This window comes from Trichogramma pretiosum, unplaced genomic scaffold, assembly GCF_000599845.2.
Source record: "Trichogramma pretiosum strain Unisexual culture from Peru unplaced genomic scaffold, Tpre_2.0 scaffold4, whole genome shotgun sequence".
NCBI classification, from domain to species: Eukaryota; Metazoa; Arthropoda; class Insecta; order Hymenoptera; family Trichogrammatidae; genus Trichogramma; species Trichogramma pretiosum.
In genome coordinates, this window is record NW_019641688.1 from 606,420 (window position 1) to 634,330 (window position 27,911).

General features: G+C 43.4%; 1 protein-coding gene across 4 annotated transcripts; it reads left to right on the forward strand.

Moving 5' to 3' along the window:
• Nucleotides 1–1,022: 1,022 nt before the first annotated feature.
• On the forward strand, nt 1,023–27,696 carry LOC106656047. Of its 4 annotated transcripts, none has more exons than XM_014376678.2 (16): nt 1,023–1,481; nt 6,475–6,533; nt 9,732–10,218; nt 10,326–10,662; nt 10,944–11,139; nt 21,686–21,944; nt 22,567–22,969; nt 23,061–23,357; nt 23,451–23,586; nt 23,681–23,871; nt 23,961–24,483; nt 25,113–25,574; nt 25,661–25,801; nt 25,872–25,966; nt 26,057–26,294; nt 26,378–27,696. In XM_014376678.2, exons 2-16 carry the CDS (start codon nt 6,524–6,526, stop codon nt 26,986–26,988), a joined length of 4,386 nt encoding a protein of 1,461 aa, XP_014232164.1. In that variant the 5' UTR covers nt 1,023–1,481; nt 6,475–6,523; the 3' UTR covers nt 26,989–27,696. The 4 variants fall into 4 exon arrangements, with proteins under 4 accessions (XP_014232164.1, XP_014232166.1, XP_014232165.1 ...); XM_014376680.2 differs by having other exon boundaries at nt 23,961–24,459; XM_014376679.2 differs by having other exon boundaries at nt 10,947–11,139.
• Nucleotides 27,697–27,911: the final 215 nt, after the last annotated feature.

Consider the following 27,911-nt stretch of genomic DNA (forward strand, 5'->3'; position numbering starts at 1 on the left):
GTGCTCCAATCCATCCGTATAAAATCGAACATCTGCGCACGCACACGGTACGTCCAACGGCGAAGTTATATGAAAATTTTACATTGCACTAAATGAGCAATGGATCGTACGATAAGATTATGCATATCGTGCATGTATTTATTGGTACACGTATAGGCGGACGACGCGTCGAAGCACGTATCATCTTTTCTAATGATAATGTCAGACGCTTTTCTTCCGCTCGATATTATAATGCACGTATTCCGCACGATCATCGCGTCTATGTCGAGTATATCGACAATGGAATATTTACGCTAACAAGACTCACCCGTTACCATCATGAATAATAATGGCATTTATCAAATTAAAACTTGATGAGCGGACGATCGCGAGCGCAAACATTCCGGTATAGGAAAGTTAAAAGGAAAAAATTTTTCACTATTTTAGCTATTTTATTTGCATCGAAAACCGTGTATAAGAGGGTAAAAACAAGTGATTCGAGCCATAGACAATATATATGTATGTACGTGATATATCGTAGAGCTCACGTTCAGCAGCCATATATAACGAATATCGGTAGCCGTTTTCGCTCTCTCTCTCACTATCTCTCTTCTATACACGTGCCTATATTGTCTCCCTGCGCACGTTGTATATAGTCAGAAAACGTCGGGAGAGAGAGAGAGAGAGAGAGAGAGAGAAAAAGAGATGGAACAGAGCCAGATGACTCGAGACTTGTGAGTTGTATATACATCTACTACTATACACACACACAAGCTCGCTCGTTCGCGTCCATGTATACATCGTGCGGGCGGCTCCTTTCTCTCTTTCTTTCTTTCTTTCCTTCTCTCTCTTACTTTGCTTCTTCGACGCGTTCGGGGCCCACAGAAGCAGAAGCAGAAGCAACAGTAGCAACACTGCCAAGCTCGTATTTATCGTTATATATATAACGCACGCACACACTACACGCGCCCGACTCGCGGTCAGCCAGCCGAAGCTTTTTAGTCGGCTTACGACCGTATGAGCCATCGGAGCACGCGCGTCGCGTCAGTTCGTTAGTTCTTTCCTTGCTTTATTATTATTTTTTTCTTCTCTTTCGTTTCCCCCTTGGACTTTTATTTCTCCTCGGTTTTTTTTTACTGTGCGATCTTTGTTGAAAAACACATGCGAGCTTGTCTACGGTTGATCTAGCTCTCGGTCCGTGAGCTCGATCGGAGAGCTTGTGTGTCCGCGAGTGTGCGTGTGCTTGTGTTTATTTGAGTGCATACGTCTCTGATACTCTCGTGCGCGTAAGTGCATTATATCTGTTTGGTCAGTTTCCAAAATGCAGCGTACGATATGAGAGCCTCGAGCTGCTCGGCTACTACCGCAGCGACGATCGATCGGATTTCTCAGTGCATCAGCTGAGTGCGGGCAATGGATCGTGAGTAAAATCGCACGCACTACTCGATCGAGAGCGAGCTACAGAGATAAACAAAACGAAAAATAATGAAAAGAACCGATTGGTAAGTGCAGTTTACCCTGAATTCGTAAATGCATTTTCTGCACGAATTTATTTTACAGTACTTATATTGCATTAACAAACTCGCTACGGCGAGCAAACGACGCGCGCGGGAGCGTCAAGCTATTAATAAACAAATGCGTGTTTCGCGCGCGGCTTTGCACAGAGCGTATGCGACGCGCCGCTCGTGCGCACGATGCATGCGCTGCACTTGCATCCGAATCGAGAGTTTATTTTCGCACGTCGAGATCTCGCAGTTTTCTCAAGAGCGAGAGTAACTCGAGCTGCAGCAGCAGCAGCAGCAGCAGCAGCAGCAATGAAGATTTTTGTGCTTTGATAAGGGTGACGATTGCGATTATATGCCGCATGCGCGTGCGACGGTATAAATTCGAGAATCCATTATACACACAAAATCCAGAGATCTGTTTTTCGTGCGTTTGATCGTTTCGATGACTCTTCTTCGTCTTTTTTGTCGCGTTATTTTCTTAGCATTGACGCAGCACAGCGAGCGGTGTGGCGCTCGCGGGCGAAACGAAAACAAACGCAGCAGCAGCGTTAAAAAGCTCGCTTCGCAAAAATTCATATATATGCGATCGAATCTCGTTATAAATTCCGCGTACAGCTCTCGATTATATATCTCTCGCCTTCAACGATGCGCTAAAGTACCATCCACAGCTAGAGATGGAGATAGAGAGCGAAAAAAAAGATATACGAAAATATATACACGCACATTTGATTTAGATACAAAATATTGTATTTACCGCTGAGCTGCTGAGAGAGCAGCATTTAAGAGCTCTGCGAGACTCTACGAGATCGAGCTCGAGACGGCTCGCGTTTATATACATATACGCACTCGTCCAATTTGCTTGTTAATCTATGCGTACAGAGAGAGAGAGAGAGACTACATGTACGTATATATTGAGTGTACGCAACTCGTGTGTATGCTACATCGGGTCGAGTTCGCGACAGATTCACATGTGCTGCTGCTGATGCTGGTGCATCGTACCGGAGCCGCAGCTATACGCGCAACACAATAATACCCCGACGATTTCCGGCCTTGATGCGCTCAAGAGAGTCACGATTATCCTCGCGCTAGCGTATATAATACACACATATATATCTCTCGTATATAAGCAGTGGCAGTAGCAGCAGCAGTAGTTCGTAAAAATAGTCGCGCGACTTATAGTGTGGTGCCTGTGTGTGCGAGTATGTGTGTGTTTGTGCATATGGGTAGCACGTGGCGCGCTCGTTTCGACGACCCGCAGCTTGTATTAGCTGTTGCGACGCGCAGCACTCAGATTTCTGCCGCTGCACGGCTGCACGGTAGCGGCAATTCTCTCTCTCTCTCTCTCTCTCTCTCTCTCTCTGTCACTCTCTGCTGTATGGGCAGTAACGATGCGGCTTTTCGGTTTATATACTTTTGTTTCGCCAAAAAATTTCGTTTTGTTCTACTTGCCTCTTGCTTGGCGCAAATGAGACTACTGCTGCTTATTAAGGGAGAGCCTATCTCTGCGATGCAGTGTGCGCAGTAGCAGCTGCAAAAAATCTTAGCCCTCTGCAAGCTCGAAAAAGAAAAGTTGTTTTTGTCCTTATTTTTCTCTCTGCCCCTCTCGCTTTCTTTTGCGCGCAGCTGCTGCATATGACACCTCGAATTCGGAGAGTCTATAAATTGATAGCGGTGTAAGCAGCGCTGACATGCGCGTACGTGTGTATAAGCCATCGGGGCTTTAAACTTGAATTCCCGGTCGCTTGTTACATGCTGCTGCTGTTCTCACAGTTAACCTTTTTTTTATCATCTGCTGGAGCGTCGTTTAATGTAGAGTATCTAGTTTAATGCTATCGGGTCATCCACGAGTTGAGCTCTCCCAGCTACTTTATAAAGTATATAATATATAATATATGCGCGTGGCTCAAGTACAACGTGCATAATACGATGCGAACGATAAATCTTGCAATGGCAGCAATAATCTGGATCCACTGCCTACGTACGTCTGTCGCTGCTTTATTACACAGTCTTACGTAGAGCTGGCTCGTATCTAATACCTCACAGGGATCGTCGAAATTATAATGCACCGAAGCTCCTCAGCATAATGACTTGTATAATCTCGTTAACAAGAAAGCTCGTAGATACCGCGCGTAGGTGTTTATACGGTAAGCTACTGCGCTGCCGGAACCGCAGTGCAAGCTGGGCTCTCGATATTTCGCGAGTCGTAGTAGTACGATAGTAATAACACCGAGGGATATATAGTCGATCGTCAAATCCGCAAAGTAAAACGTACTATAACGTAAACGAATTATATGCTCAAGCTCTGCTGTGCTGCGGCCGCGCGTGGCAGCTATATATACCGGAGTCGTGGGGGATTTAATATATCCTCGAGTCAGTTTTATCATTGGCATTTATATGCAGAATTAAGTCATATATTTTACGCTTTATATACGAGATTCTTATTCGTATAATGTAGTACGTGCGATGGTATTACTGGCCTATTGCAGCTTGGAGCGACGCGCAGTGTCTTAGCTGCGACACACATATAAAACACTTTACAGCGGCTCCAGCGAGAGCTCGGGAATTGGGTATTATTATTCTAGCTGTACGGCGGCGATTTACGCGCGTTTACTTCGCTCTATATACGCGCAAAAGCTCGAATTCAATTAACGCGCGCGCAGCTCAAGAGAGAGTGAGAGAGAGAGAGAGAGAGAGTCCGCAATATAAACTCGTCGCACGCTCAGCTCCTATTATAATTGTCACATCAACTTAGAAAGTGTGATTTTATACGAAAAAGAAAGACGATTTAACAAGAAGTGCAAATTATATGGCTGGCATTACGGCTCATTACTATGGATAACAGGATGTGTTGCACCTGTGCAGCGTAAACTGAGGACGATTGCTATTACGATATTGTACACTCGCAGGTGTCGCCGAGCTTTAGTTCAGCATCCTCGTGCACATAAAGTCGTATATTATGCAGTTAATAATTAATACAATGTAAAAATAAGTTCAGCAATGAATTCCTCGTAAATTTTTATCTTGGAAAAGTACTTGTTTTGACAATAATATTTCAAAGCGAGCAAGTGACTCTAATTTATACACAATTATTTTGACTTTGCTACTTGCAGATTATACAGATGAAATTACTCGCCATCTAGTGGCTGAAGCTCAGTGTTATTGTATTTAAAGTGGTTGAACTGAACTAGTTTTTTTGAAACAGTTGAATTGTCAATTTCAAGTCATTTACAATGATTCTATTAGCACAATCGCCAAAAAAGCCTATAATAGTCGTGTATTTTAGAACATTTTTAATTGTCGATTTCCGGTCATTGGGCCGTTATCATTGTTGAGCCTTTCTACCAGAAATTGGATAAACAGAAACTTATTAATTTTTACGAGACAAAAATATGCGATATGCAGAAAGACGACGACGACGACGACGACGTCAGATAAGCTCACGTGCAACCTACTACTTATAGCTGTGTCTTTCTTTCTTTCTTCATCGTCTTCTGTTGTCAGTCTCGAGAGGATAACGACGCCGCGATGACTAAGAATATAATATACTCTCGGTACGTGTGCACAGGCGGTGCACGAAAGTCAAATATATATATGCGCAATCCACAAAGTGCTCTGTGTGCGAGCGCCGAGTGCACGGAGCAATTTTTTTAATAAACCCCGGAGAAAATCTTACTTTGTTAAAGGGCATTATATTCTCGCAGAGAGAGAGAGAGAGAGAAAGCTGCCTCCAGTAGTATAATGGTAATACGGGCACGCGCCTGAGTGTAATTATATGTGCGTTTATATGCGTACACGCACACCGTAAGCACGCAGTGCAAAAAGCACCGATGTATTTAAAAAGGGGTATGCCGGGGCTTAAAATAGTTCAGCAGCAACAGCATCAGCTTGTGTGTGTGTGTAACAACGCTGGAACGTAGCACAGCGAGCAATCAACTCTCTGTACGCGTCTATGTGCAAATTTACGCGTACACATAGAGCTCCGCGACGATCACGTATACACTCAAGAGTGCATCGGAATCTAGCAGTTTCCTCGCTATCTTATTTCTCTTTATTTCTTTGTCAACGATCGTCGATTCTATTCTGACTATTTTTTTACTTTCGTTTCCATCCTCGCGCGAAAAAGGCTTTGTAAAACTAATCTGCCTGCAGCAATCTCGTTTTACTTCTTTCTTCTATATGCGCGCGAGCGCAGCTATACGAGCTTTTCCGCAATGGTAAACTTTCGCCGCGCGCGCGCGTCTCGTCTGTCGAGCCAGTGTACGAGGATGGCGCTTGCCCGTGCACGCGGGAGACTCCTTTTTCTCAGCCCGGAGAACGCTTGCGCCGCGCGGCTCAAAGCTGTCACTTTTATATCGGGCGCGCGCTGGCACGCTGTGCATAAAAAAAAGCTCGCGTCGCTTAATACAGCGATTTTTAAAATACAACCGCGTGCTCTGCTGCTTCAGCTCTCTGAGCGATATATGCATGCAGGCTCGAGAGACGTGTCAAGGTCCTGCAGTGCTGCTACATGCATACATCTATACCTGCAGGTCCTGAGCGAGATAAAATTTCCGCGCCCCTTGTTTGCGTATACGCCCAGTAATTCCTACTTTTTATCGCGTTGTTTAGTACAGTGTATCGATAAAAAAAAGGAAAAAAGAATAAAATCCCTGGTGGTGGCGTATGCTTTTTACGCTACGACAACGTTGAAGAAAAATTTCTCCCTTTTTTTTTCTTCTCTTCAAGACGATCGTGGAAAGTTTAGGTATCGCTTCGGAGTATGCGTTGCGAATAAAAACCACTGACGCTTTGTCGACTGTTTTATTTGGGCTAGTCTAAGGTCAGAATTTTGAAGTTAACTTTTTTGCATATTATCGAAAACTTCACCATCTCATAAGTTTTTCAGCCCTTGTTTAGTATTTTTAGTACCTAGTTTATCATGCAGATATAAATATTTTAATTTTACTCTTGATTTTTTTCTAAACAATCATGTATTTATATATCGTTACAGGTAAAATACGGAAAAAGCCCCGATTGCAGTCACACCTTTGGCTATAAAAATGGCGATAGGTAAGTCGTTTCCTTTTTCCGCTTCTTTTTCTGTTACACGTGTACGTTTATACATATATTTCGTAATCTTTTTCCAATACGCTGCACACTTCACGGGCTTGTGCTCGTGTAACGAGCTTCCTCAACTCCTTTCGCGACAAAGTCGCTATACGAAAAAGCCCTGTGGCACATTGCGGACTCTTTTTCTCAAACGCCAACGCGTAAAAACGAGCATATTATTCGTTGCAAAAAAAAAAGGCGAAAGAAAAAAAAAGGTCGGGTAAAAAAGCTACGTCCAAGCATCCTTGTATCGCACAGTTTGAGCGTATGTGAACCTTTGCGCGCTGCGCACGTGCGATTTTTTTTTTTTATATATAAAGAAAAACTATTATTTTACATCTGTCCACGTGCGATCATGCATATACGTGTATCAGTAAGCTTCTGCATTCTCGGTACAAAAAAAAAATACGTCCTTTTACGTCATTCGATTTTTATCCTTTAGCGATCGAGTGTGTGCGTGTGTGCGTCAGTGACTGTGCGTGCAGCACTATGGCACACACGTTCGAGTGCGGTACTACGTGATACGCGTCGTTTTTGAAATTTCACTCCATGGGCGGCGGCGAGCAGCTGCAAATATTTTCGATGTATTACGTATAAAAATTTCGTTCGCGCGAACGTCTTGAATTTTTGAATTTTCCGAGTATCAGCAGCGAAAATGTACATATATCATACGGATTCGATGCGAGCTGAGATCGCGCGCGTCTCGAGGACAGTATTGAATTTATGTTTCGGAAAAAAGCCTTATAACGCACCCACGTTATAGCACGAACCGAATATATGTAATAGTGGAAGTCCTATATATCTTACAAAGAAATCCAGGGCTAATGTATGCGTATTTCGCGTTATGTGTCATATTATTACGCGGTATACTTATATAGCGTACGGTGCGGTCGCGGGAGCGAGATGCGCGCGAGCAAAAGAGAATGATACCCTTTGATCTTTTGCACTCACTCGCGGCGCTTCGTATTGTGTGCGTGTGCGTATGTGTGCGTGCACGTGATCGCATATATATAAGCACATGAGAGTCCGCAAAGTATATGAAAAAAAAAGTCGGTTCTCGAGTCCAGTACATACGTTGCTTTGATCCTGCGCCCAGCAGCAGCAACAGCAGTAGCAGCTTATAAACGCGCAGTATATATATCATAACACGCTTGGCAAACGCGTATGAGCTTTTCAAAGCCCTCCGCCAACGGAATATCGTCAATGAACAGCCGATGATGCGTGCGGCCTTCTCCGGAGATTATGCATGCATATTGTAAATTCGCACCTTTAGCAAAAATAAATTCGTATTTTACGCGCGTACCGAGCTGAATTTAGATTGGATTATGGCGCAAATGCGCTATGATCAGTTTTCGATTTGTGTGTTACGATCAGGTGCAATATGTTAAATAAAAGCATTGCATTTAATGCGGATTTGATCTAAAATCAGACATTAAAATTAAATTAAACGATACGAAAGTATATTTGAGCTACTTGTACACAAATTCATTATTAAAAATTAATGCATCAATGTTTATTTATTTTTTTGCATAAACTGTACAAAAAATGCATGGAAATACAATCACGTGCATTACTTTTTAACGCAAACTTAAAAAAAATATCTCGTATATACTAAAATTTAAAAATTTTGATTAGAATTGCTTATAAAATTCATGTAAATTCAATCATAAGTAAGCTTCTACCACTAGATGGCGAGTACCTTCATCGGTAAATCTGCAAGTAGTAAATGAAAAATAAAATGGTATAAATTGTGTTTTTACAAATTTTTAAATAAATACTTTCCGAGCGTCTGTTAATTGTAATATTAATTGAAACGACGTCGCGACTACGTACCTCTATATTCTAACGTATACTATAGGACGACAACGACGAGAACACCTAATAGACAAGGCGCGAAAAGTAGAATCATAGAGAAAGAAAAAGAGAAGGACAGAGAGAGAGAGTTTAATATTAACAATGTAGCGTCCGGTCTGCACATCTCCGTCTCTTTCTCTTATACTCGTCCGCGTGCAGTAGCAGCAGCAGCAGCAGCAACAGAAACAGCGACAACAGTAGCAGTAGTACAGCAGCAGTACATTTGCGCGCGTCTGCGGAGATACGCCGAGCTCGTCGTATGCCGCTGGTATAGTACAAGACTGACGACGCACGGCCATTTCCTGTCTTGAATTAGTTATATCGCATCGCGAATGCAGCGCGCAAAATGCACGCGCTTATATGCAAAAAGTAAAAGAAGAAAAGAGCCCCGAGACTTTGCGTACTTGCATCTCTGCATCTTTTCTTCCTTTTTAATCTTTTATTCCTGATTTCGCATTAGAATCGTATAATGCAATAACGCCAAATTCGAAGTGCACTGTGCGTAGAATATAGGTAGTACGTATGTACGAGCACTAATGCATAATTCAATTCAATTGATGCCGATAATGCGTAATTTTCACTTTGTCCTCGTACGCGTTATATAGACATGTCAATAATATAATATATACATATAGCATTCGGCGTCGTGAATGTTTTGTACACGTCGGACGGATGAAACCCGAGTAACTTCCTCTTCTCGGCTCGTATACACACACGCGGAGCTGCTCTGTTCGTATTTCGTTTCTCTCTCTCTCTCTCTCTCTCTCTGTGTATCTCTTAATGGAACAATAATGAGAAGAAAAAAAAGAAGAAGACAATTGTCCCGAGCATAAATATAAAGCTTCCGAAGTTCACTCTCTCTCCGATATGATTATTATTTCGTACAGATCAACGCGATGTAATATAACGCACGAGTTGAAAATTGAGGGCGATAAAAAAGGAGGGAAGCTGCAAAACGAGCTTTGTCAGTTCTAATCCGTATAATAGACGGTTCGCGTGCAGTGCGTTGGAATTATTTATATAAAACTGCACACGCACTTTTGAGACTATAAGGAAAAAAGAGAGAAAAAAACTGTAACGCACATCAAAAGAGGCCGGGCGTCGACCGGCGCCTCGTCGTGTTTTTCTTTGCATTTTTTTTCTTGACAGCACGCGCCTAGGCACACAAACACACATTCACACACAACACCCGTGCACAAATATGGTGCATGTTTGAAATTCTCCACCGCGGGAACAAATAAATACACGTGTATTTCATTCGAGCCATGACAATCATTACCACAATCGTTCTTCTTCTCGTTGCAGATAATCCATCCTACTTTTCGCTGCGTAACTCTGACTCGGGCAGCCGAACGTTCGGCAGCCTGTTCCGTCGCTCGAACAAAAAGTCATCGTCGCAACAACAGCAACAGCAACAGCAGCAGCAGCTGGAAGAGCAGCCATCGTCGCTACCACCGACACTGGCCTCGTCGACTACGTCGTTGTCGTCAACGATATCCACTCCGACGTCGATGAACAATGGCCAAATCAGGTGTACTCCGGTGATGCTGACGGGTAAGCAACATATCCCGAGTACCAGTCACAAAGGCAATGGCAGCAGCGGCAGTGCTGGCAACAATGTCAGTGGTGCATGTCAAAAGAACATGGCGCAGTCGCCGTCGTCGAAGAAAAGCTTGAAAAATTTATTTCGCTCGGCGAGCTTGATCCAGGATCCGGAGAAAGCGAAGAAATTTCTGAACGGCGATCCCAGACCAGAAGACATGGCGCCACCCTCGCCTTATCTCAACGAAAGGTGAGTGTGTATAGTTGGTTTGTTACATTAGTCGCGTGGATTATCGTTACAACACCACAAACAGATTTTTTTTCAAAAACATCCGTTTCGGTACATAATTCTCACAGACACATGTTCGGCGGTGGCAGCGTGAGTCGCCAGACGGGCCGTCGTAGTTTCGGCCTGAGCGGCGGCAAGAAAAAAGAGTTCGCGCAAAATGCCGCCCCCGCCTCCTCCACCAGTGGCGCTGGTGGTGCGTCGTTGTCGTCTTTTCAGAGCAGCGGCTACAGCAACAGCAACAATAACAACAACAGCAACAATGGAAATCGCGCTCTGGTCGAGGAAAACGATTACTACAGCTACGACAGGGACAGCGAGTGCGGAAGCGAAGCGTCGACTTTGCCCATCGACGAGATCGAGCCAAGCCGAAGCTATTACAATGTACCTGGGACTCTGAACAATTTGGTAAGTTGAAAAAGATAACTATTATTTTGAAAGAGTTACGATGCGGTGCGTCGTGGACTGTAATATATCCATTTTAATGTAATCCGAAAGTAAATTAAATCTCAAAAGTGACAAATGGCAATATATCATCGCGGCAGTGGTGAGCGATTCGCGCGCGGCCCGAGCACCCTATTTATGTTTTATCGCGTTCGTATACACAATTCTTCCTTCCCAATAATGCCTTATAAGCAAAGACAAAATAAAAATAAGACTGTACGTCTCTTCTATTTCTTCTCAATCAGCAGGGCAACAACAAGTTTTCGAGCATGAGCCGCTTGAAGAAGCGTCAGAACGCGGCTCTGCAACAGCGTCGGCGCAGACGACATTCCATCGGGACTTACCTCGACGGCGTCGACGACGAGGGCAATCTCAAGCCGACAACGACGACAACGAGCCAGAACGTCCCCGACGATAGCGTCAAACTAGCCATTAAACAAGGTAAACAAAGAGGCCATAACGAATGTAAAGAAAATACAATGGAAATTATTAAATAGGCCCGGGAGTAAAAATGCTGTGCGTGTAATAAAGCGACATCTATGACCAGAGCTCAAAGTGTACACGCGCACGCACGAAACTTTAGTACGAGAGTATAACGAGCTGCCACGTGAATAAAAGAAAATTTTCCACGAGGCTTGAAACGACATTTGAAAAATAGACAATTAAATGGTCCCGCACGACTGACGGATCTTTCATGCGATATAATAAATCGACGCGCCGTGATCGACTTGACTCGTAAATCCTCGGCGCGACGTATACGAAAAACATTACAGCGTGTGTAATAATACCGATCTTTCTAAGTTCACCGACCGCAAAAATAATAATCGCGCGCGCAAAAAAAAAAAAAAAATAATCCCGGCACGCGAGCGAGTATACACGATGTTACACGGATACCAAAAAATCAAGCCACGAGCCAGACGAAGAGGTGTAAGAGAAACTCCCCCTACATACGCGCACTGTATACTTCTGCGCGCGGGGCTATTTCTGGTGCCTCGATGATTTGCGAGCCTCAAAGTTCGCGGCGATCAGCACGCGCGCGCGTGGGTGTATTTATCATCTCTCCAAAAGCCTATTACTATTTTTATCCGCAATTATATACACACAGACGAGAGCTGCTTTTCTGATACTCGCGAGAGAGAGAGAGAGAGAGAGAGAGAGAGAGAGAGCGAACGAGAGAGGCGCGACTTCGAATCTACGATATATAAGCGATTTGTATCGAATTTCTGTCGAGGGAATTATAAGCTTTAATGGTATACACGCACGCTCGAGATAGAAAGGAAAACAGCGTTGAGATCAACTTGTGGGATGTTGCACAGGTGACTCGTGTGAAATTGAAACTGTATCGTTGGTTTGGTGGCGCTCATGGGAATTTTCAACGAAATTTATGTATTTATAAATCACTGCTCGCTGCGATAGTAACACTTTGGGAAATTTAAAATCATTGAGGGTCGACGAGGAGCGAAATCGAACTTGACTCCAAAACGATGAATTCGCCGACGCTCGCTATCTATTCCTCATAAATTTTTCCCACGTGCGCGTTCTTTGATAGACATGTCTATGCGTACATAAAATATAAAGTATGACCCGGGCTTTGTCGCGTAATAATGTTATACAATATAAAACTGAGCGTAATTGAAGCCTCCGTTATGTAGCAGCAACAATAGACGCGAGCGACAAATCAGCATAAATTTACCGCTCCGATATTATAATAGCTCGATTAATACATATGGGAGCTGTATTATTACGCCATATTATTTATAACAATTGCGGTGTACAACGTGGCGCCCGTTGGCAATCGTCAGGCGATAATAATGCGGGAAAATTCATTCACCTGGATAAACGCGCGCGCAAAATTACGTCTATTGTTGAAGTTGCATCGTTTCGTCGAGGCCGTCCCCGCGACAAGGAAGATGCGGTTCTACCCTGTGCAAAGTGAATGAGAAATATCAATTAAGGATCGCGTACAAATGAAAAGTTCGAGAACGCATGTATGCAATATTTTCTCTTACATAGCCTGGTAGAAACGATCAACATTGATAATGGTCTAATAACGATCAATAGATGGCCATTTAAACAAATTTGAAGTAAATTATCATTATTTAGCTTGTTTTTAGCGATTTCTCAGTTACAATTATGTTAAAAATATTTAGTGAATTTTGAATGACCTGAAAAGTGACGGTTTAATTATTTAAGAAAAGTTAAATATGATAATACTACTTTCAGCCTTCACCGAAAGATGGCGAGTTCCTGTATCTTTATAAACTGCAAGTGGCAAAATAAAATTAACGGTATAAGTCAAAGCACGGTTTCTAATGACACCACGCTATCTATTCCTTCGTTAGTTTGAGGACAAGGTCAGAGATGAAGCTGGTATAGCAATAAAAAAAGGTTTATAAAAAAGTCGTCGACTCGAATTGAATTTCCGAAAAATTCTGCGCTTCAGCTGCTATGCATGTGTTGCGCTCTCTCGTGTACATGCGAAAAAAATACCGCCTTCATTTGCCGCACTGCCAGACTATACACAAACGCACGCAGGGCATAATGAAATAATCGAGCCTCGGTCCACATAATTTCTGTTACAAGCTCGAGAAGGGGTCAGTAGTATATTATATATAGCAATGTATAAACGACGCAGCGCTCAAAAAAATTTTTATCTCGTCTATATAGGCTTTCAACTTGTTACACGTATAATATATAAACGTCCGCGAGGACATATATCACACGGGACGCAGCACGAGAGCGAGGCGTTGATGTGCGTTGACTGTTTATTATACGCCAAATTCACCGGATACGGCGAATATAATTTTTGCGGATCAGATTGTTCTTGCGAGCGCAGTTCGTAAGATATATTAGAGGGGGGGCTCTTCCTGTTTGCTGAGGTTTTGTTGTTCAATGTTGTTGTTTTTCTTCGTTTTGGGGCTATGTAGACGTCGCGAAAAACGAGGCCAAATTTGTCTAGGATATAAGGTAATTAAGTGTATATTTTTAGACACAGTCCATATAAGAGAGCGACGGTATATATGGATTTCATTCACGCGCGTCGCACCCATACAAGGGACACTTGGTTTATATATTTAATAATACAATTTGACGCACCCACTTCTCTGCAGCTTTCATAGGGCGTTAAGTATACGTTTATTTTTCTCTCTCTATCGTCAAATGAGTTACAAAAAAAGTAATTTATATAGAAAAAAGTGCTTTAATCGAAAAAGTTTTTACACTCGCGTCGTTTGAGAAACAGCCCTTGCGTACTATATAGATATAAATCGATTAAAACGTCAAACAATTAATATCTCGTTTCGAGCGCGCGCGCGCGTGGCGTGGCATCAACGTCCGTCGGTCGATAATATCGTAATTGCGATAAAGCAAGAGCAAAAAAAAACTAGAGCGAGTATAAAAAGTTCATCATCGCGCTGCGATGATATATCGAAGCTCGGCTCTCGTCTTTCGTATTAATATACGTCTCGATCTGCGAAAGCCTTTGAACCTGATCGGTCGTTGATGCACACACACACGAGGATCGCGATCGTCAAGGTTGCGATTCTTCGTATCTGACTCGCTATACTAAATGAAACACGCGTATATCGTATTAATATGTTTATAAGTAGTGTATCATACATTGACGTGTCATAGGCAAGTTTTAAAAAGTCTATTTGCCGCGTGGCTAAACTCGATCCAGTGGGCAATTAATTCAATGGAACTTTTAATCAACGAGCGATGCATCGACGACTTATACATCGACGTTCGACCTAATTTTTACCTTGCGAAAATACGTTGCAATAATGTCGTCCACGTTGACGGCTAAGCTAAAGATACAACATACGCGCTGCATCGACGTAATTCAGTAAAGCAAATATGCAGACAAGACGGAATTAACGGAAGCGCAGACGCGCAAATTTTTTGATAAACTCAATTTCATTGCGTGCTGACCATTTATGATTTCACGTCGTGCGTGTATGTATTCATATGCATGGTGTTCCCAAAATAAAGGCGACTTCTCGGTAGACAGACGTCTTTCTCTCGGCCATATCTCTGTCTCTCTCTCTTTTTCCAAGCTCGAACGTTGCATCGTCTCTCTCTCTCTCTCTCTCGGTCTTGCGAATATATACGCGAAAAGGGGAGATACGTATGAGCTTGCTTGCGTTTCTTTGAATGTTGTATCGCGCCTACTGTCTTACATCGAGGCCTGCCTCGAAACGTTATTATATATAATGAATTTGGAGAAAAGATTGTTTGTTAGCCTAGAAGTCAGGGAGGCACGTAGCTCACTATTATACTTCTCTCGAGTTCGTTATTATTATTGTTATTAATTTTTTTGACAGATTTGTACCGAACGAGCCACACGCGCGTTAATGTAAAGAGACACATCGGCCGAGGGGACGACGCGCATTAGCGTGTTTTCCTCTTCGCCACAGAGACATATCGATGATGATCGATGCAAAAGATCACGCGAGCTAAAAGCTTTTTTCCGAATCGTGAAGCTGCTTGCCGCGCTCTCGGTGATAAATAAAGCAGCCAACGCGAGGCATTATTTTATACATATACTCCTTAAAAGTAAATAAAAAGGGGGGAATAAAAAAATGAGAGCGAAAGCACACGCGCGCATTTGCAAAAATATACAGAAGTCATCCGTCACGCACGCGTTTTAAGCAAAGCACATTATCTTGTCTTTTCCAGCTCTTTCTCTCCCTCGAGTTTTGCGTGCTTTCTTCTTATTTTTTTTCCATCTTCCTCTACGCCGCGCGAGTCTGTGTGTGTGTGTGTTTTTTTTCTCCTTCTGCCCTTCGGCATCGCAGCAAAAGCGGAGCATTGGAAAAAAAGAAGGAATAAAAAAAAACGATACGAGAAGCGCGCCGAGGCAAAGTCTGCTGCTGCTACACAAAATGTGTCTCTCTCTCTCGAGCGCATGCGCTTCTTTGCAATATTATATACAGCCGCGCAGTCGACGAGCCGCTCCCGCGAGCCGTTTTAACCACTGCTGCGTGTGCTTCTGCGAGACGGACCGTAGTCGTTCAAAACGAAAAGCCGCGCGGACTTTCAGTCTTTTGAGACGCGCCGGCTAACCGGTCGCGTCGATCGTGCTGTAAGCTGTTTGCACGCATGCAAATAGCTGTGCGAACCACACGGTGCAGTGACCACTACCGCGTGAATCACCCACGCTCGCGACGCGCGGTCATCGAAGTGTGCACAGCGCGCAAATTTTTTGCTTCGGTCTCTCTTTTTTGTCCAGCCGAAAATCGAGTGCAGTCGAATAAGTTTGTCACGTGATGCTGCGGGTTTTCGAGTTAACGATTAACGATAATGTAATGCAAGTTCGGTGTAAAGTGTCAAGTCGATCTAGCTCCAAAATTCAAATATATAACTATAGAATAGTCACGATGGCGCCAAATTCTTGCCGATTTTTGTCATTCTAATTGTTACGACGTGCTGTTACACACGGATGCTTGTGTCAATTTTTAATTTGTGCGTTTAAAATGAGGATCAGAGATGAAAATCGTTACGCTCAGAAGAGCATCGCCTATTTCGGTGAGTACACTCGATGACATACGAGAAAAAAATCTCGAGGAAAGCGTCGAACGAGATGAGTCACTTATAATAGGAAATTCAGAGCGAGAGATCGTCAGGCGATCGAAGATATTCAGAGAAAGAGAGAGAGAAATAAAGCAAGGCTGCAAAAGATCGATCGAAGCTGTACAAACAATAACAATTCACATTCCAATACACAGCCTCTCAGTGTCTGTATAAATAAAACACTGTTAAAAATTCGCCGCATTCTCAACTTTACTCCATGATGATCGCATGATCGCACGATCGCATTTATATACACGCGGCTTATGAAGTTATATTAATAAATTTAATCTAACTATATACGGTGTAGACGTTTAAACTTGGTCCATTGCTCTTTCTCTCGCTCTCGCTACGAAGTCTCCGTCGTCTTCGCTACCGCAAGCTCGACTTAGTTATATACGTATATAAAGTTATGTTCTTGTTTCGGGGAAAAGGCACACGCTGCACAATCGACGTTCACTATATATAATATACCGCGCGCGGGAGTAGTCGTCAACGTCGTCTGTACTGTATTACTCTCGCGTCTATATTAATAGTATACACGCCTGCACCTACCCCTGCAGCAACAGCAGCAGCAGCCACCTCGGTCAATGTTTACCTTTCGCATAGTTCAGGCTCATAATCGTTAACTTCTGTACCACAAAATGTGTCCAAGTTATGCCACCGAACTGAACACTCGCGCGGGTGTTGCTGCATTATTATACGCAGCGCGTTATAATGGGACTGCACAGCGGGTCGTTTAAGACCGGCGCTGAAAATATTTTCGCGAGTCATTATTGTTACGGCTTGTATGCTACACGATGCGGTCGTTCGCGTCCAGATCGGTTGAAGTTATTGTTATTTATTATATTTAATATGTCATCCTTGTGGAACGATGTCGACGGCTCAATCTTTTTACCATTTACAAATCGTGTTATATTATTCAAAACTAAAGTATCTTAATAGGTGACACTAGATACAGACCAAAAAAATGATACACTGTCATGTACGAACTAATCGCTCTTATATGCTCCAAATCTTTTTGGTACGGAACAATCAACGCGCGTTCGTTTACGCTGTAATATATTATCTAATTCTTCAACTACGAGAAATCAGCCTCGTGCGCTAGCTCCTTACTCCTACTGTATTATATTGCACAGTGAAGACGTAAAATGTATGAATTATATAGAGGCGCGTATATTGCTCGTAAATCACGCGCGCATTTCTCTCTGTCGCTCTCTTTTCTTCGTCGTCGTCGAAGTCTGCGTCGACGTCGCTCGTTTATATTTTCCTCGAAAAAGAAGAGATGCTGTAGTATGGCGGGCGCGCGCAAATTGCCAATAACGCAGCTCAAGCCATGCGTTTTATATACGCTGACGCGCTCGTGTATACCCGCGCGTGTACGATATGTATCGCGCCATCCCTCGCGATTACCGAGCGATTCCGCTTCGCAGTATATATAATATGGGTTCGCGTCGAGACGTACCCGTATGCGTACACGTTATTTTATATCTGTGTACATTGAAAACAATGGCCAATAAAGAAAAAAACAAACCAAATGAAGCAGCGAGAGAAGAGAGACATTCTTGCAGAGTATATAAATTGTCCTTCTCCTTTCTGTCCCCTCCACCAAAAACTTCAGTTCACGCAGTGCAGTACTGCTTTATACGTATAGCTCGAGCTTTTTTCCGCGCTCGCTATAAGTGCATGCACGCCGTGTAGTGCGCTGCCGAGTGTATATACCCCATATGCAGCGCGCACAGAAGTCATACAACGGGCTACGATCGGGCGCGCGTGCGATGATGTGCGAATAAGCAATCGGACATAAAGCAACTATATACTTAAGCATCAGTCATCGAGTGGCAGGCCGGATGTAAAGACATGCGCCGCTGCTGCTTTTGCTCGCGACCGACCGACTCTTATATCGATCTCAATTGATACAGAGTATACTTGTGAGCGCACGCGAGAGACTGAGTGCGATTGGACTGTGACATATATTTTTTTTTGTGTGTCGCTTCGAGTTGCGAGATAATCTGCGCGCGAAAGAGAGATATGTTTCATGAGAATGTGCGTGTGAATTATTGTGCTCGCCATACGTGTATCATATGATGGATCAAGATAGCGCGAACGCCGTCGTCGAAATGGAAGAGTCGCCTCAGGAAATTACCCTGGCTCGACCTAACTTTCTCGATCTATCTGGAAATTGTCCACGTAAGTTTTATGACGTTTAAGAGCATTATGCAAAATTGCTGTCAAAATTACAACGATTACTTCGATTTAGCAAAAAATTTAATCAACTAATTTTTTGGTCAAAATCGGTTTCTTTTACCGATCTCATAACGATTAAGAGAATGGTTTTCAGAAGAAAATCGCAAAAAAGGCGTCTTCTCGGTTGCGAGACTGGAACGATATATCCTCGGCATTATAGATTGTCAATAATACAATCACGAGAGGAAGAAGCGATCGGTTATAATATATACTCGATTTGTTTCCAGTACGTCCGTATTGGATGCGCTGTACGTTCATATATATTAAACACACCGCACGAGTGTGCAGGCGTCGATAGGCACGCGTATCGAATGCATTATCATCTCTCTCTTTCTCTCTCTCTCTCTCTCGTGCGTAAGTTGGCTTTTTCCGTATGCAGAAGATGCCCCGCGTATATAGCTCCTACATAAACGGCGCGTATGCATTTGTGCTGATTAAAATTACGTGATTCGCCTTGCGTATAATATTATAAGTGCAGTAACTGCACAGCAACAGCATACTTGCTTGCTTAGAACAAAACGGAAATTCGGATGTCTACGCATGCGTTCGTGTATAGGTACATCGTACACGTATCGAGAGATTTCGTATTCTTTGTGGTTTTCGGTATGAGTTTGTGTACATGTGCGAATAATAGATGTCAACCCCATACTATATAACGTGTCGTGCGCGGTCTATTTCTTTGAAGATTATTTTTAGGATTTATTTTACACTGGATCGCGAGGGTGCGGATTAATGATTGCTTTATGAGTACGGTACAGCTCGTCACGCATCGCAATGTGCGAAATTAAACTGTTATTTGTTTCAAAGTTTCATGATCGCACCTCGAAAAAAGCAAATGACAAAGTTCGATTTGTAATTATATAAAAAATGTCATTTTGCCTGGTATAAATTTTTAACATTAATAATAGCTTGAAGACCAAAAACTGTCAATTTAAAATGTTTTAACATTACTCGTAGTTAGCTTGTTCTTAGCAACTTTTATGTTCGATCGTGTTTATACAAATATTAAACGTATTACCTAAAAAATGACAATTCAATCATATCAAAACATTCAACCTTTAGAGGACCGGAAAGCCAATATTGACACTTTGTCTATGATCGATCAACGATTTAAGATACCTTTCATGCCAGTTTTTTATTAATGATATTAGGACCTCTGAAATCCTGGCCCTGTAGAAGTTAAACCAGTTTTAAAGCTCGTTAAATGCGATAATTTTCCTCTTCGAAATTCTTCCACTAGATGGCGAGTATCTGTTTATTTGTAAATCTGCAAGTGGCAAAATAGAATTAATGATACTTATGATGTTCCTTCCCATCTTCTATTACTAGCCTGAATCCTTTGTAATTATGCCAACCACATCTGAAATATACGTATTAATATAATACTATGCAATATTATTATTAGGAGTTGTACTAAGCATACGTAATATGGAATGGTGTAAAAACTATCGGGCTGTGACGAGGAACATCTTCATAATTTTCGATTTCTTACAACTGACTGTCAGTAGTTCATACCAATTCATAATCGTTTCCTGTCGTATTCATGGTTTTGTAGTTATTGATCAGCAATGGCGTGCAAATTTAAGTCAATAGAACACAAATCCATCCCTCGTCCTCGAAGAATCGGAAGGAATTGTTCACGATAATTGGAACAAAATTGTTCCAATTGTATTTATATAATATCGTGCGTAACGTACAATAGCATCCTAACGATCTTCTAGAAATTTTCAACTGTAATCTCATAGGCAGTCAAACTTGAGGCACGTATAGATCTGCGAGTTGGAGAAAAGACGGAGCTACATCGCAAGCGCCGGATATATTCGTTCGCGTATACGTACGTATCCGCGGAAATACACGTTCTAAACGCGAGGGTACAGCGCCCACAGAAGTATATATATTACAGTTAAATAAACCACCGTGAGATTAAGCTCGTGTACGTGACGATGCACACACACAGTCATGCGTGACTTTATAAATTTTATAAATATAGACAAACGATCTTCGCGGCACGAGATGAGTTTGGATTATGAATTTACGCAGCTTATACGTATATGTATACGCAACCGAATATATCTGGAAAAAATCACGTTGAATCGTCGTGTGCGCGCGGACGGAAAGGAAGAAAAAATACGACGAAGATAATAAAATATCCTGACACGCGCTCGCCTCGCGCGAAAGCTCGTACGCGGTGTTTTACGATCGGCAGGCCCCTGTGTGTGTGTATGTGTGTGTGTGTGTGTGAGTGCGTAGAGCCCCCGTGTACGTGCATACACGACTGTGCACAGAAGCTAAACCTGCGAAAGGAGATATTTATAGACAAAGTCATATATTTTTGTACCGTATGCATGGCGAGTGTGATCGGACAGCAGGGGAAACTGCTGCCGAATGCGTATTAAACATCGCCCAGTGGACATTATAACGCGAACTCGTCGAGCTTTTTTACAGCCATAAAAGCGTCGAGATTGCCCTACTCGTGTACGTCATGCGCCTCGCGCTACTCCAAGTTTCGTATTATATGAAAATTGAATTGTCGATCGACAGTCGATGCCGTCGCGTATATCTATATCGTCTATGTGCGAAGCCATTAAAATCGCCAAGTGCCAACTACGTACATCTATTTATCTACGGCGAGTACGAGTCAACGTGAGAGCTTTTATATACGCAGCGAATCTATTCGATATGTACACACACACACAAACACACATACATACAAAGTCCGTCTGTGCTATATTACGTAGGTGCTGTACACACAGGTGCGCGAGGAAAGTCCATTACGTCGATTGAATCGACTTTGCAGATACATAAAGTAGCGCGAAAGGACGTACTTGTGAGCTTTTGGCCTGAATTATTCTGGTCTGCACGCGGTGGTAGTGGTCGAGCGCGCGAGATCGTGTCGCCAAGCAGTTACACATCGTCGCGTATCTTTACGCATCATTTTTCATGCTTGTAAAATAGTACGAGTAAACATTAATGGGTGTGTCGTTGCAAAGCACGAGATCTCGATGAACGAATCGCAGGTGTATACGTATTTTATGTAACTATGTCAAAGGATCGACGACGAGTACAATGTATACTCTAATATATTAATGAAAAAATGAGACGAGATACTACTAAAAAATTTGGTCGATGATCGTATTAAAAAATTATATGATTTGTGTATGCTCGTCTACAGGCACGAGACATCATCACAACGCAACGTCGAACCACGGAAATGCCAACGCTAGATCCCAATATGCGTCCGACAACAATAGCTCCACGAGCAACAATAATACCAATAACAACAACAATAGCAGCGGCAACAGCAGCATGGATGGACGAGACGACGTGGTCTTCGTCTCGTGCAAGGACAACGAGGCCGCGGCACTCTGGGTGAATTACCTCACGGCCTGCTTCGAGCAGATAAGTCGCCAGCAAGGCAGGCCACCCTTTAGGTACGTATAGCTTTGCGATATATCTCCTGTTACATGAATCAATTCTCGATATTGCATTGACTGCAAATCCTATTTCTCGAGTACTCAGTATAAATGTTGATTATGTGATTTAGGTAAATACAACAAAAGATACATCTCATAAATAACCATAATTTAACGTTGAAAATCCTGATAAACACTGCTCGATATCAATAATGGCCTAGTTGAACAAAAAGTGCAGACTTATGTTATAATTATTGGGTGCATTTTAAATGACCTAAAAAATTTAATTTCAAAAAATATAGATCAGTTTTCACGAATAAAATAGCGGTACTTGGAAGGTTTTCCTCTATCTTATCAATTGATAAAAATCATAAAAATCTCACTTTTAATCGTCAATGTTTCGTCGAATAATTCATACAGTTTAAGTGTCTTGTATCAGAGTACACAAAAGACAATTTTCAATCGCGGTAAGTAAGATCCCACCACTTCAAGCATCCACCACTAGGTGGCGTGAACCTTTATCTGTAAATCTGCAAGTAGGAAAGTCAGAATAATTGTATAAGTCAAAGAATCATCACGTTTAATTGTCGAATAGTACTTCACGCCTTTTTCACATGTATTTTTGTGCTTGAATTGTTAGATTATTCCAAGTGTCGCTGGAGGACACGCTGACGCCGAACGTCGAGCTACGCATCCGCGCCTCGCGCCTCCAGATCATCATCGTCTGCCCGGTGATGATGGAGCGCGTCGCAGAGCGCCAGGATCAGACCCAGCAGATCACGCGCCAGTTCAGCTCGGAGCGCGTGCTCGCGATGATGCTGGGCGTGCAGGACGCCGGCCTGCAGGCCAGTCACCGGGCGGCCTTCGTGGCCTATCCCACCTGGCGCAAGTTCTTCGCCAAGGACCAGGACGAGGGCTTCGTCGGCCAGTTCTTCGGCGCGGCCGTGGCCATACTCGGTAACGGCGCCGCGGCCGCCAACGCCAACGGCCCGGGCAAGCAGGAGAAGATTGGATTCTCCGTTCACCCGAAGAAAGTCAAATTGGTAATTTACTTATATAATTATTATACTCATGCCTGTATTCTTAGTTTTGAATTTATTATTCACAAAACCACGATAAATATTATTTCGACAGGGTCAAAATCGCATACTGGCCCTGCTGAACGAGCCGCTGCACCCGGACGACACCGTGACGGTGCTGGTCGATCGCTGCGGCGAGGCCCTCGAGGTGAGCCACGTGAAGCGTCGCAATCCGTACACGCTGCAGTTCTCCATACCGGAGCGCTGCCTCGACGTGTCGATGCTCGTCGGCGTGCGCATCTCGCGCAACGGCGCGCCCCTCGGCCTGCGACAGATCAAGTGCGAGAGCCGACTGCGCGAGCTCGATCAGATACTGCGTGCCCACGACAATCCCCTGGAATTCATGTGTCAGGTGAGACAAATTGAAACTTTACGCGAGACGTTTGTAGAACAGAGGGAAATGATTGTTTCACGATAATAAATCGTTTGTATATTCGATCGACAGACCTTCGGCTTCAATCCGAGCGACAAAGAGCAGCTGGATAATTGGATGGTTCACGCCTTTCAAAAGAACGTGCCCCCGCACTTCAATCTGCTGTCCAATCCACCGGGCGAGATGACTCCCGTCAAGAATCATGCCAGTGAGTACAGAGCATTAGCGTCTTATAAATCGAATGCGATGATATCATCTTCTTCTTTTTTTCCATCATTCTTGGCATGTCGCTGTAATTGCAGGCTCCGAGGACAACCCCACGCTGCTGCACTTTAGCGCGAGATTCGGCCTCGAAAAGTTGGCCTGGCAGTTGCTCGAGTGCCCGGGCGCCGATCTGGCCTGCGAGATGCGCAATGTGAACGATCTCACGCCCGCCGAACTGGCCGAGCAGTCGGGTCACGCCAGACTGGCCAATCAGCTACGCGGTTATATGGTAATTATATCGAGTCCATCTGTACATAATACTGACATATGCGTCGTCTCGCACATTATACTGTATCTCGAAACGCTACTTATTTCCAGCAAATGAACGAATTCACCAACATGTATAGCTACTTGAAGATCATGAGCGAAGGCGACGCTGCGACCAACGGCAACAGCAGCGAGTGTCGCCGGCCGATGAACGAATTTTTAGCGGCTCAGGATCGTCATCTTCGCGCCCGTAACGCCAAACCGTCGTCGTCATCACCCATGAACCAGCATCGACAGCTCAAGCATCAACGAAGCGAGGAACATCATCAGCTGGATTCGCGCGAGACGAGTCTCAGCCGACAGGAGGACTACTGCATGCCGCGGCCGCTGAGCGAGGCCTACTCCGTGCCACCGGCGGCTCGACCCGTCACTCGACACTTCCCCGATTACGCGACACCCCCGCCCCTGCCCCAGCCTAATAGCGTCAACAGCAATAACAACAACAAAGCGTCGTCGGCGTCGTTGTCGTCGTCGTCGAGCGTGAACAATTACGGCTCGAATCTGACCATCGATGGCTCGAACGCGGAGCAACAACACAACTCCATACAAGGTTACGTGCAGATGAATCCTGCAGGTTTGCCACGACCCCCCATTTTACACACGAAGATGTAACGGCTTTTTAGAGATTGCGCTCGCTACATAGATTATTGTCATACGTCTCGTGTGACATTCTATCATAATCATGTTGCATGAAACATTTCTATAATCATTGCATGTCCATGAGCCCAGCCGATTATGCTTTTTGAACGCCATTTAGTACTCACCATTATTTTTTTTTATCATTCGAGGAACCAAATGCTACACACGAAATATTGCATGCTTTCCTTTAACTGAATTAGCGAAATAAGAAATTTTAATTATTACAATTGTACTATTGTGACTAAAATAATGATCTCATTAATTTTAAGATTCAACAAGATATGTAAATATAACAATTATTTATTAGGACAACATTTTTTAATTAGTATTTTTTAATTATTTTATAATTTTTTTTGTTTTTTTTTTATTTTCAATAAACGATTAAACATTAATTTGCATGATTCTTTTTTTTTACCATATAAATTTTCATTCGCCTGCTTATTTTGTTATCAATCGTCCATGTAACTTCCAGTTAAACCCGTAACAACCCGGAAGCTTACTTTCCTCGAATAATGAAATGATACTCCGACTTAAAATTCACGACTCAAATTTCATCCCGTATAGGTTCGTTCCGGTCGCCCGACTCGGCAACTTCCACACCGACCACGTTAACGTCGTCTCCGCTAAACGGCGACGCGGCATCGTCGTCTTTCCATCACAATCATCATCATCATAATCATCATCGCCTCGACAGCGACCAAACGAGCACGAGATCGAGCCTCGCGCGATCGTCGAGCAGCACCAGCAGCGCAGGTCTCAGCAAGTCGCGCGACAGTCCCCAGGATGAGCTGCTCGAGATAATCACGGACTTCAAGAACAACGTGTTCACCATCGCCGAGGTCGAGCGCCTCGTGGAGAACTGGAAGAATCGCAACGACGTACAGCAGAGCTTTAAGGACAAGCAGAGGCAGCTCGCGGCGATGAGGGACGAGTACGAGCGTATACAGAAGCGCATGAAGGACGATCTGAAGATGCCCACGCCCTTCGATCGCATTCGTAAGTTCTTCACGAAAGGACACAAAAAAGGTATAAACAAAAAAGTTTCAAGTAAATTTTCAAAGCAATTGATGGGGAAGAAATTATGATTATATTGGTTTTTCTTTGTGCTTCAGATTCCAAAGACTCAACCGCGACAGCTTCGAGCGAGGAAGCAAGCCCAAGTAAGCCGAACGAGAGTAACGGCAACAACGTCAACGGCAACAATTTAGCCGATCGACGACCCGTTAGCAGTCTCAGTCTGCATAGCGTGTCGAGTGAGTAGAATAATTTATCGAACGGACGATTGTCATATTCACAAACGTTTAATGTGTAAATCTGTTTCAGGCTCATCATCGTCCGGTCGTATGAGCACTGTTAGCGGTTGCAGCGGAGCCAGCCTCGGTGACAGTGGCACACACTCCGACACGGACGAACGACGGGTGAGCTTGCAGCCTGTAAAATCTTTTTTTTATCACGCTTAATATCGTAATAACGTGAATTCTTTTTTGCAACGTCTAAAAATTATATAGTTGCAACACGCGAACGGCGACGATAAAGCCTCCTCAGCGGGTATGACGAATTACGAGATACCTCCGGCTCCGAAGCCGTACAATGGTCGTCCTCATTCGAGACTGACGTCGACGCCGAGCCGAAGCGTCGTCGTGGCCGGCGGCGAACTCGACGTGCGCCCGGTCAAGTCCTCGGTGCCCGCCATGGACGACAAAGAGTATTACATTGCCTTTCCGCCTTCGGGACTGCCCGTTCACTGTGAGTTATATTTACTTTTGATTTCATAATAATCCACAATTGTTATCGCATCCCATAAACTAATTGTAACAATTAAATTTCAGCATTCAAGCCTAACGTAAGCTCAGCCGAAGAACCAAGGACACCGAATTGCACTCCGGTGGACAGCGTCGACACGGTCGACGGTCCCATGACGGGTTGCCATCCCATGACCATGAATTACGCGAATCTCGGTCCGATCTGCAGTCCACCCCCGGGTATGTGCGTTCCTCCCTTCGAGTACGTCAACGTGTCGCTGCCCGGGGCGTCGAATACCATCTGGGAGAAGCCGAGCCAACAGCAGCATCAGCCAAATATACTGACGATTCAACCGGAGATCCATCCGGAACCGTCGAACCTGTCCAACATCGAGGAGATGAGCAACGACGAAAACGAGAACGTCGCCGAGGACTCGTCACCGCCGCCTCTGCCTGACAGTCCGAAGATTCTCAATACGGATAATAATGATGCCGTGGGCAACGTCGACGCTGAGCAGCAACAAGATGCGCGCATCGACGGGACCACGAGCGCGGAACCGAGCACCAGCAGTGGAGTCGCGGCATCCGAAGAAATCGCCAAAAACTTCGGCGTGACGCTGAAAAAGTCGGGCCCTCCCGTGCCACCGAGGAGCGAGTTTACCTTCATCACGACGGTGCTCGAGTCGAAAGACGAATAACATTAATTAATTCGCGTGTTACAAATCAAAGTCAGTTGGCAAAGGATCATCGAATAATGACGCACGATACTTTTATCGCGTCGATAAATTATTTGATATTATTTGACTAAAGTATAAGTAGATTCAGCTTTAATACAGGTGATATTGCGTATATATTATTATGATAAAATATATTATATGAATCTTTAGAACTATGTTGGAGAAAAAATTGAAAAGGTTTCGAGTTTGGAAAATTTTATGATCCATAAGTCTAAAAAGTTATTAAATGAGTGCCTTGGAAAAGTGCATTATTGTAAAATTATACATTGCGTGTAATCAATTTATTCTTTAAGAAAATCTTGTTTGTATTTTTATATGCGTTTGTTTGTATCAAATTATTGAAGTGAAATATTATAATGTTTGTACGTGTCGATATTTAGATTTTAAAACGTGTTTATTCTCATAATACTCACAGCTTACTCTTACTCCTTTTATTGCGATGGCAGTGGGTTTTATCCATTCTGTAAAACGATGCAGCTTATTAGAATCTTTTGATGAATGTTCACATAATCACATCATTTATGAATATAAATAATATATTATTAAGAGATAATAAATTGAAATTAAAAATTAGTTTTTAATGACATTATCTTTGATTTATAAAACCTTTGTACTGGCTCTAGAGATGAAAAGTTGGGAGATTTGTGGATTTCAACATTACTAGTACTCGTTAAGGACAGATCGAATAATGTACGGTGATGAATGCTTTTTCAAAACCTGCTATTGACTTATATAAATAATTATATTTATTTTACCACTTGAAGATTTCGAGACAAAGGTACTCGCCATCTATTGTTGGAGGTTGAAAATGGTATTATCGAATTTAAAGCTGTTGTAAACTGGTCTAAATTTGTAGAAACAATAAAATTGTCATTGCTGGGTCA